The 11,405-nt window shown below is 41.9% G+C and overlaps 1 protein-coding gene across 3 annotated transcripts in view; it reads right to left on the minus strand.

Moving 5' to 3' along the window:
• Nucleotides 1-11,405, minus strand: part of ppp1r16b (protein phosphatase 1, regulatory subunit 16B) — a 108,092-nt gene that overhangs the window by 62,784 nt on the left and 33,903 nt on the right. For all 3 annotated transcript variants that reach the window (XM_085159517.1, XM_085159518.1, XM_085159519.1), the window contains exon 2: nt 10,176-10,591. In XM_085159517.1, the coding sequence (XP_085015643.1) occupies nt 10,176-10,443 (268 nt within the window). In that variant the 5' untranslated portion in view covers nt 10,444-10,591. The remainder of the gene's footprint in view (nt 1-10,175; nt 10,592-11,405) is intronic.

The raw sequence follows: 11,405 nt of genomic DNA on the forward strand, positions 1-11,405 counted from the left end.
CAGGTAGCCTGAGAAACCACCCTAACCACAAAAGGCCAACCAGAAAAGAAAAGGAGGAAAATACATGCAAAATTTCAACAGTCCTGCAGTTCAGATGTTAAAAAAAGAAAAAAGAAATTCAGCTTCTTAGAATCCACTGAAGTCAGGCGAATGAAACTAGTCCTCCTAATCACAGGAGCATTTGATAGATGCCACCCTCGCAAGGCTACGCCTCATTGTCGCAGCTCTGCTCGTGGCAATGAAATGCCAGATCCCACTTGAGTAATCAACCACTCCAATGTCACATAAAATCAACGATTATGAGGATGAAGAGGCAAAAAGGGGGGGGGGGGGGTGGGGGGGGATGCAAAGAGCCAATGGTGAAAGAGCCTTGATTTAGCCTCGAGTAAAGTAGCATATTTTCAAAGATGCAGGGATAGTTTTAAAAAAGAAAAAAGAAAAAAACTCGTCTCAGTCAATGAATAAATGAACAAAGCATAAAAGTGCCATATGGACCTTTATGATGCAGATTAGAGGAAGTGAATGCAGAAGTTTTGCTTGACAGATTTAACCGCGTGATGACTAATTAAAAGTCTCACAGCGCAGCCAACATCGTTCTATTGCATCAAGATGAATTATTATCCTTTAGGACTGTAACTTTAAAGCAAATACAAAGTAACTGTTTCATAATCAACCAAACTGATCAAAGAGTCCACCTAATATAAAATCATAAAACAGGAAATAAACAGAAGAAGTTAGCGGTAATTATTTTTCTGTCCACTAAATAAGCAAATATTAGACACAAATATTGCACAACAGAGACACTTATTCACAGATTTTCACATTATTGGTTACAGTGAAGCAACTCAAGCATATCAAACAGGCGTCAGGACAGAGCAGTAACTGTTGAGGGATACATGCAACGCTCGTGTCCTAACAGACCGCTCACCCTTTTAGTGACCTGTGTTTCAGCACATGATGCACGACACCGGCTGACCGGCTTACTCCACAGATGTCACAGGTCATCCCCGGCTTAACTGAACATGTGAGTAAACAACCTCATGTTCTGGGTTAGTAGTTAGTCCCGAGTAGAAAAACAAAAGATCCATAATTTAGAGTAGAGTTTGTGATATTTGATGTTAAACACAGAGCATTACTATTAAATAAAAAGAAATCCAGGAGGAAAAAAGAACAGGCAAATCCAGGACACATTAAAGTCTACATACCTCTAATGGATGGCTAAATCGCTTGTCATATCACTGGTCTTATATCACACCTAGTGGTTTATAAAGTATTTCAAAGGAGGGATAGGTAATAAGCCTCGGGCAGCTTTTAGTGGCTGGTAAAAAAAAGTTCATCCTTTTATGTCTGTGAGAGCAAATCATGAGAAGTTTACCAATTCTCTTTTGTCTTGGCCCGACATTATCACGACAATCTAACACACAGCAGCGACATTAATCTCACAGACTGACCTACATCATCACTGCACATTTATTCTTTCATGGCACGACCTGTGAGCGGTTCCCCTTCATCTGCTCAGCTCATTACTCTTTCATCTTGACGAAAATACACGTTAATGACACCATCTGATGAACAGAGTGAGATCAGAGTTAGTCTGGCTAGTTTGGAGGTTGTTTTTCTTCCCTCGCACTATAATAACTTTTTTTATTGGGTTTTTTTTTTCCTATCTAAAGAAAGTGACACGAAGTCGATTCATCCACTGTGTGTGATCATGAGCATCCATGCAGTGAGGCATCAAAAGACAAAACAGTCAGTCCATTTAACCTACAAGACGCCGAGCTGCTTTCAAGAGTAGAGTTATTTATGGTAAATAGTGGCAGGAGACTGAAATTAATGCGACCGTGTGCAATCAGGTTTTCTTTAAAACAGTTGCGTCATAGACAGGGACCAGGTTTGTGATCTTTTGCAGTCCATTACCATCTTCAAGCAACTTTGTCGCATCAAGATGGTGACAGAAATGCAATAAGACGAGTCAGTCTGTTATCAGTCTTCTATCGAATGCGGTCCAGTCTAGCTGCTTGGAAACCTGTGTGTGCGATTATATAGGAATATAACCAGAATACAACCAGTATTGACTGGCAACCAGTCAAGTCTATTGAATAATTTCACAGCATATTAGTAAATGGTAAATAGCCTGTATTTGTATAGCGCTTTTCAAGTCCCTAAGGACCCCAAAGCGCTTTACACAACCAGTCATGCACCCATTCACACACACATTCACACACTGGTGATGGCAAGCTACATTGTAGCCACAGCCACCCTGGGGCGCACTGACAGAGGCGAGGCTGCCGGACACTGGCACCACCGGGCCCTCTGACCACCACCAGTAGGCAACGGGTGAAGTGTCTTGCCCAAGGACACAACGACCGAGACTGTCCAAGCCGGGGCTCGAACGGGCAACCTTCCGATTACAAGGCAAACTCCCAACTCTTAAACCACGATCGCCCCAAAGAGATTCTGTCTTAGGAATCTGTGTGTTTTTCTAAAAATATATGACAATCATTTACGAACCTTCATCCAGCTGTCTGACCACATTTGGTTGAAGTTGGACTGCAACTGTTTGGAGACAGGTTGCTAAAGTGGTCAACCAGTGGTTGAGGATCTTACACTCTAAACCTCTAAGCAATCACTAGGCACCAAGCCATCCTATTAACATTAGATATTTTTAGATCTATTTCTACTCTAGTGTCACTGAGTCATATGGCAGCTATTCTTAATTAAATGTGACTAATTATCTTTTCAATCATTTTCATGGCAAAAGAGTTTAGAAAAACCCAAACTGTATCATATAAGTTGTGCAGAAACACTCGAGGCTTCTGCAGCGGTAAATCCAACTACATAAAATCTGTTTAGCCACGGTTCACTCCAAGACAATGCAGTGATTAGAAGAGGAAAAATGTAAATAAAATCAAAGCCTATAATAACAACTAAAGAGCCATGCTGGCCATTTGCTCCTGCTGTCTGAAATGCCTTTACATTGCGATGTGTTCGTCTAATATTTTGAATCCAAGCACCGTGCTGCCAAAAGTCATTCAACCACCTTAAATCATTTAGAACAGATTTATTTTCTAAAAGCAGAAGGTCACAAGGCTTCTTTTAACCATCTGGGCTCTTCAATTTCTTATGTGCTTTGATAGTAGAGATGAACCAGTGTGTAGTTTGTTCCTCCTACAGATAAAAAATAAAGAATGAGAGAAAGCTGGAAACAGTGAACTGAGGAGTGTGAAAGAAAGAGACTGAACAGATATTACCTGTTAAAGGTCACTCTTCTCTTGACAAGCGGTGACATCTGATGTGAAGCATTTATGTGTGCTGCCTTCTTTTTTTAATGGCACTCTATTGCTGCCATATGCCTGGGAGCAGCTAAGCCTGGCCGAGGCCTCTGAGGGGAAGGCCTTATGAGTCTAATAAGACAGCAGAAGAAGACAAAAGCTCCTCCGAGACCTAATTTGCAAACAAATAAATACGAAGAGAAAAGAGACGAGGGAAAAGCCACATGTGAATTCTCCTTCACTGCAGCTTACTCGCTGCAGGAGTATTTTTCCATCCCGAAATCCACATTTATTCCTCCTCTTTGTTTTTATGGTGATATGGCAGAAGAAGAAAAAAAAAAAGGTTGTGAACCAAGAGCAAAAGCCGCATCGCTAAAAATGGAACGTGGATTTTAAGTGTAGCTTTTCCAAACGCTGAGTTACAAGTTATGATTTTCAGTAGGGAATAAGTGGTAATTAGCGTGCTGGGTGTTGCCACGTGAGTGGGTGTATAAATAAATAGAGCTCAGGGGTGGGAAAGGCAAAGAAGCTGCAAAACACAACCTGGGTTCAAGAGAACACCACCGCTTCTGTCACTGCTGCCGTTCACATGATCAGAAAAGCCGAAGCCCTCTCGTAGAGCGAAGAAGAGGCACAAATTTAGAAGTAGAACAAGTTGATTATTTCTCCCCACAGATGTTTGTGCATTTTACACATTCACAAGACTTTCCTCCCCTTTTTAGATCCGTTTTACAGCTTCCTTCTTGGCATGTATGATAGCTTGGTGAGGGAGATGTTGCACCAAAATATCTAAAAGTTTGTACTGCGATTGAGCAGCAGCACAGATAAAAGATAAGGAGGGGTTTGAAGCCCTAAGCTTTCTTTGTCGAATTTGATTTACAACTATCGGTGGCAACAATTCTGTCAGTGTGTATTTGAATGATCCAGAGGGGGGGGTTCCAAAAAAGCAGCTCTTACAAACAGACATTGAAAACAAAAAGACGGCACGAGATACTGAAAAGCAGTTACTGAATGTCCTGTTCATTCACACTATTTTTCACCCACTTACACTCTCGCTTATTATAGTTTGTTTTCTCCAAATGCCTCCATTGATTTCTCAAATTTTGCTTTCTGACGGTGTTTAAAGGCTTTAAGTCAGACATTTTTCCCTCCTCTACAGTTCTACTCTTACTTTTTTTCCCCTCTCTCCATTAATACTGTTGACTCCTGGGCCATCTCATCAGATTACCCAGCGGTTTTAGGAGGAAATGTCAGGTCATACCACGCTGACTGTCTTTGAGTTTTGTTGACAGTTCCTTCTGACCCCACTGGCTGCTCCTCTGCAGGACGGCAGTTCTCTGGAGAAGAGAAATCCCGTCCATCTCAATTGCCGAAGAGGCGCGCATAAAAGACACCAAAGTGCTTCACAGTAATTTCACAGCCATCAGCCTTCATCGCTGTGAGAGGGCAGCGGGTTCAGGTTCAGGATGGCGCGAGCCACAGGGCGAAGAAATGGACTCACACTCGGGATCCAGCACGTTCCTACTCACTGCTGCTTTCACACATCTTGAGGCAGACACTCAAAATTTGCATTCACGTAAGCTCAAATATTCTTCCTTCTCTCTCTGTCACAACCACACAAAAACTTTTTGCATACACACACACACACACACACACTTAAACATAAATGTACAATATACCCTCTGCAGTTTCACCATACCCGTGCCGTGTCTCTCAGTCTGGTGAGTCTGCTTCCTCTCTCAGCAGACAGGAAGTTATAATGACAAGAATACGCACGGATGCACGCACACACACACACACACACACACACACACTTAAATGCAAGCATAACACCTGCACACCTGCATCTACATAGATTTTAATAACAGTCAATATAATAAAGCTTGGAAATACACAAAAAACATCATTTATAAAGCATGCATAGGAGTTATCACACATAATATTGGTTATCATGTCCTCACACAATCACAGGCCGCCTCCAGCCAACGCACTCTGAAGCTCTGACCCAAACCACAGGGAGAGAAAAAAGAGCAGGCAAAGAATCACAGGAAGCAGCTCGCCTACTCCAACCAATCAGGGATTAAACATGACTCAGCCCAGCCTCTCATCTTATTGTGGCCTTGAGGCTGTTAGAGCGACTCCTGGGTCAAAGTTAGTCTCTCTGTATTTACTTCTCTCCCTTCCGTCCTCTTCGTGAAAAAGAGGTGATGATGGCTACTTTTGTTCCCAGCCTCATCGTCAACTCGCTGCTGCTAGCACCGCCTTTGTAGTCATTGTTTAGGCCGACCAGGGGTTTAACTTCTGTCCAATAAACAGTCCTGATTTCTAAAAATGCCTCAACCTTTTCCCATCATTTCATCTACTTTCATTTCCATATATATATATATATATATATATATATATATAGGGTGCAACGATACACAAAATTCACGGTTCGGTTTGATACTTTGGTGTCACGGTTAGATATTTTTTCGATACAAAAAAAATGTTCATGCCTTTTTAATTTGTCATTTATTAAAATTATAAATATATATTTTAACTCAAAAGTACAGTTTTTAAATTTAATGTTGCTGAAACAACAAAGTAATTAAAAAAATAAATCTATCTGATCGAGAAATCACTCGTCTTTGGAAAAGAGAGTTTATTACAGAGAAATGTCTCTTTCCAAAATAAAAGCTATACTATACGCTTCTTCTGGGCTATATTCTCAGCAGCATATTAAACATATCAGGTCCCCATAAGGAGAATCATGTGCTAACGGCTGTCTAAATGACTCGGGTAAAGTTTGTAGCATGCGTGCTTGTTGTTTTTGTCTGCTTCCACTTGTCTTTGCACCAGGATGATGTTGGAGTAAATGTGCAGTCATATTCGTTGTGTTCCCACTAGTGCTGTCAGCGTTAATCTCGTTGAAATGACGTTAACGCCACAACACGGCAAATCTCCGTTAACGAGCTACCGCGGATCGCCCTGTGCTTGGGGCTGGACGGCCAACACATTAACGAGCTAACTGCGCTAACGCAGTAGTTCCCACCCATGTAATTGAGCATTGCGTGGCACATCCAACATACTGTTTTACTTTTGTCCATGACGCGCTTACCTTCAGGGTCATACGGCACATGAAAACCAAAATAGTTCCAAACGCCACATCTGAATGAGGGTGGGGGAGGTTCAATTTGCCATGTTGCAAGGAGAGCTTAGCTTCTGTCTCGCTAGCTTGCGCTGCGCTCAGTGAATCTGCGTTCGACTACTCCGCCTAGGCTGCACTGCGCAGATCCACTGAGCGCTCAACACAGACACAAAATAAATGAAAAATTTTGTATTGTTCGACACATATGCGTACCGAACCGAAAGCACTGTCCGAAAGCACTGTATCCAACGGTTCAGTATCGATACAAGTATTGTTGCACCCCATTAGCCTTTTTGAAATGATACTGTCATGTAACATTTCTTTAAAAAGGGTGCTGTGTGCTGGAGCAGCACAGCGTGTGGACTCATGACGCCTGATCGAGCATTTGGGGACCAGAGGGAATGAGAGAGGAGATTATCAAGCTCCTAAGCTAGCCAGCTGCCACTGGAGCTGTGTGGGCAACACTACATCCTGTCTCCCTTTTTGTTTTCCTCCCTGCCTCTTTCATGGTCACTCTCATTAGACAGTAGTGATAGCAGACATCTCTATAGGGAAGTACTGCAGGACATAAGGAGAAGGAAAGGGAATCAAAAGCAGAGAACCATCAAAAATCATGCACACTAAATTTGGAAAATTCCTTTTCTCTCTGCTGGCATGTTATTCTGATAGTCACGATGGTGGAGCTTTTGAACACCTGAACCACATGCAAGCCCTCTTTTATTATTTCTAAACAGTCTTCAGACTCAGATAATAAATTTGTGCTTAGATGTGGTAATCGTAGCTCATTGTATCAATCAATCATCAATCGTAGCACAGTCACGACACAACTGTGTCCTAATCAGAGATGGGCAGTACTGTAATCTGAATACTTTTTCCAGGTAACGAGTAAAGTAAGGGATTACTATTGCAAAAACGGTAATTAGATTACCGTTACTTTCCCGTAGGAACGCTGCGTTACTGCGTTACTAAAACCGGGATTTTTTTGCGAGAATGTCTCATGACAGTGACGTAAGCGAGTGCGACGTTTGTGACAACAGCTGTGTGCAGATCAACAATGGATCATATATCGAGTGCGGGAGAGAGTATGAGCGTGCAGCGTTTAAAGCGTGGAAGTACTGACCTTACTTTGAGTTTGATTCCATAAAAAGTAACAAAAACATTAGTGTCCGTTGTGCGTGGGAAGAAAACTTCTTTTTACAGCGAAAAAAACCCCTAAACTTCCAAGCAAACACCGAGTGCGCTACGACGTAATGGGAAACTCACAGAGAAACTCGCGGATTCTTCCACTGACCGCTGCACACCTGCACCAGGATAAACCTCCGCCTACCTACTCCTGCTTTACAGGTGAAAATAGAGCAACAGGACCGCTAGTCTTTGACTTTATTTATTTTCTGCTGTGTTTTACTTACATCTATTTGAAAGAGTGAGTGTAAACACAAAGATATATATATATATATATATTATGTGCTGGAATGTGCAGAAAATAAGTTTAAATGTTAAACAAATTTCTTCCAGTCAGAGAATGTTGCATATAATTTACATATAATTTTTGCTTGATGCATAAAGTTAAAAGGTTACAACTAATAAAACAAGTTTTAAAAAGAGACTTTTCCATTTGATTACATTTTGTATGATGGATTATGTAGAAAAAGTAGAATTGGGCTGACAGATCTATGCTTTATCACCTATTCAGGTTGTAAGTCGTGTTTTTAAAAAGTAACTAAGTAATTAATTACTTTTGAAAATAAGTAATCAGTAAAGTAACGGGATTACTTTTTTGGGGAAGTAATCGGTAATTAGTTACTGATTACTTTTTTGGGGAAGTAATCGGTAATTAGTTACTGATTACTTTTTTCAAGTAACTTGACCAACACTGGTCCTAATCCATTTGCAACCACAAGGAGTCACATTATAGCAGCTCCGGCAAGTCAAAGCATTAACGCTCAATTAATTAGCCAGTTTATCGATAACTGCATCAGAAGGAGAAGAGACACAGTGTACAGTCAAAGCAATAATGTATCCCCCGTCTAGCTGTATTGAAATTAAAAGCCTCCTTTTTCTACACTTGAAAAATTGATCAGGAATCAATCATAAAAGATTTTGTATGTGTGCATCATTAACACGGAGGACACCGCTGAAGAGTTCAAAACAAAGAAATCTATCAGTGGTGTACAAATGAGGAAGTGTGTGACTGCAGACAAATGTTTGTTGCTGTTAAACCATCCCTGAAAGGGAACCTTCGATATTGATGAGTAGACATTGTGTGTTCCTTGCTTCCTCGTGTGGTTTCTCAAACCCTAAAGACTCACACGATCAGCCCCAACATCCTGGTGCAGTCTAAGTGCCTCAGCAGACCTTCTGGGAAATACACACAGCGCAGCAGTTTGCAATAAAAGCCCCGAAATGATGCTCAAACCATTTCTCACATCACACACACGACAATGTTTTTCAGTTTTCAGTTTTACCCAATTAAGTAACTTCCTTTTGCTTACACCAAAGCTTAATTTCGGCTACACGCCGTGATAAAATCCAGCAGACCCCTGTAGACATCACAAGACTTCTGTCTCACACTCCAGCTGGAGCTTATACGTGCCAGTGAACAGTCCACGTGCATGTGTGTGTACAGGCACGGCAGAGTAGCTTCAGCCTTGTAAAAATTATTGTGAAAATACATCAGCCTTGAGAGGGATGTCCTATCTGTGAAGACAGCTTGCATGAGCAAAGAATATACAGTAGCACTGCTGTGGGCTGCATTTGCCACGATTTAAAAAAATAAATAAATAAAACAGACTTCAATCCAATTTCAAGTTACAGTGACGTTAAATTAGACGCAAAATCTAAGCGATAGCAGGCTGTTATCATCCCCGCATCGCCGACACACTGTTAGCACAGCCACAGCAACACGGGGCTGCCGGTACTGGAGGAAAACAATTATTATCTCCAAATAGGGGGGCCCCATCCGTAGAAATTTTAATTAAAAGACTGGCAGAGTTTCATCTCAGTGTGACAACTCCATTATTTCTCAATGATAAAACAGTCTCCTAGCAGAACAAATTCAATTGCAATGGAGTGACTTCCACTGGCGGTTTAAGTGGGCAGGCCAAGCTAATCGTTTTCCTGACCTTGGCATTTTGATATCCGGGGGAAGTAGTGTGGTGAGGCCGAAATTAGTGTCATTATTCAAACGTGGTGTCGAGGGTAAGTCTGAGCTCAGTTGAGCAAAACTTTATTTAAACTGTTTATTTTTGAAACGAGGAATACTGAAGTTCAACTAATAAATTAAAAGGGCAACGCCAGCCTCGGCGCAGCCTGTTCATCCTCCTGTCGTCTCGCAAGCAGCAAAGAAATAACCCCAGCTCTACTCACCCTGCCCCACATCCATAAATAATACCTTTATTTCCTCGCCTTTCAGTCTGTTGCACCAAGGCTGTTTGCTTGACTCTGTGGATTCTTTTAAAAAACAGTTAAAAACTCTTCTGTTCAAACAAGCCTTTTGTTGATCTACATATTTTATATTTTTTACATTATTTACATTTGATCTTTTACATTGTATATAATGTTTATTGATTTTATTGTTTATTTTAATATTAGTGTACAGCGCTTTGTGATTGTCTGTCTGTGAAAAGCGCTTAATAAATAAAGTTTACTTACTTACTTACTCGCTAAATCAAAATATTTAGTATACTTGATGTAATGAATCCAAACTAGTTGTAATTAGGCAGCAGAAATAAATAAGCTGATCTGCACGTATCATTAATATTCTGTACTGGTCTTACCTTCATCTGGATCATTCCTGGCCGAAGCCTCCAGGAGCGCCACGCTGGCGGCAAACGACACGTGTTTCTTGGGCTCTGATTGCTGGAGGCTGTTGGCAATGCGTCCCTTCTTGTCGGCCTTTCGCTTCTTGTTTTGCATCTCCTTCTCGTACACGGCCCATCTCTTCAGCTGCTGGGTGCGCCGCTTCTGGGCCGCCCGCAGTCTCTCCAGACTGGGCACCTTGTCCAGCTGCTGCAGCTCTTGGATCAGCTCCAGGTGGTTGGCCATGGTGCCGGGGTGGGGCGGGGTGGACAGCAACACTGGGCGATGGTAAAGGGGGTGAACTGGAAGAGAAGTAGGATTCTAGCGAGGGCTGCACCTCCGGCCGTGGCCTCCTCCCACGATCGTTATCATCCTTTCAGCGGCAGTGAACGACCTGGAAGAAGAGACGGAGGGAAAAGCTGAGCCACAAAATGCCAGCTATAAACTTTTTATCATCTGGAACTTTAATACACCAGTAAATAAACCGTGAAAGTTGTTTGATGCCTATTATTCAAGCCGACTCTGGACTTTAAAGTTGTAAAAGCTCTACATTACATGTCGAGGAGCGTGTCGGGCTACGTTTCACTGTGTGTTATACTAACTATGCATGTGACAAATAAAGAACCTTGAACCTTGAACCATTACAGAGTCTATTGGGACACACTGAAATTTAAAAGAAGTGCTGGTCTGACACACCACAGCAAAGTGCACAGAGCTGCATTCTGGTGTCCTAGTTAAACAGACCCCAGAACAAGCTACCAGTTAACAAGGCACCGAACCACCGTTTGAGTCTACTTTCTTCTGTCTGTTCTATCAATATTTTGTTCATGACCGCTTCGCTTCTTTCACCAACTTGCATATTTTCACTTAAGAGAGAATGAGAGGTCACGGTTTCAATGTTTAACTGAACTGCATGGGTCACAGTCTTGGTGATCCACTCGCTTTGTGAGCTGTTAACGGGTTTTTCTACCATCCTCCATCAAGGCAAACCGCTTCCTGAACACTACGAGCAAGCGCCAGCACAATGAGAGAGAAAAAAAAGCACCGGAGCAGCGAGTTGACGTGGGGACTTTTCATGTCAGCGCTGCATTCATGTAAACACGAATAAAATGCATCTCTCTGACAATTGACAGCAGCACCGCGAGTGAATCAGCAAAAGCCTATTTTTCAGTTTCTCGTCATTTTTGTGGACATGCAGAAAAAACGGC

Source organism: Neolamprologus multifasciatus, chromosome 5, assembly GCF_963576455.1.
Source record: "Neolamprologus multifasciatus chromosome 5, fNeoMul1.2, whole genome shotgun sequence".
Taxonomy (NCBI): Eukaryota; Metazoa; Chordata; class Actinopteri; order Cichliformes; family Cichlidae; genus Neolamprologus; species Neolamprologus multifasciatus.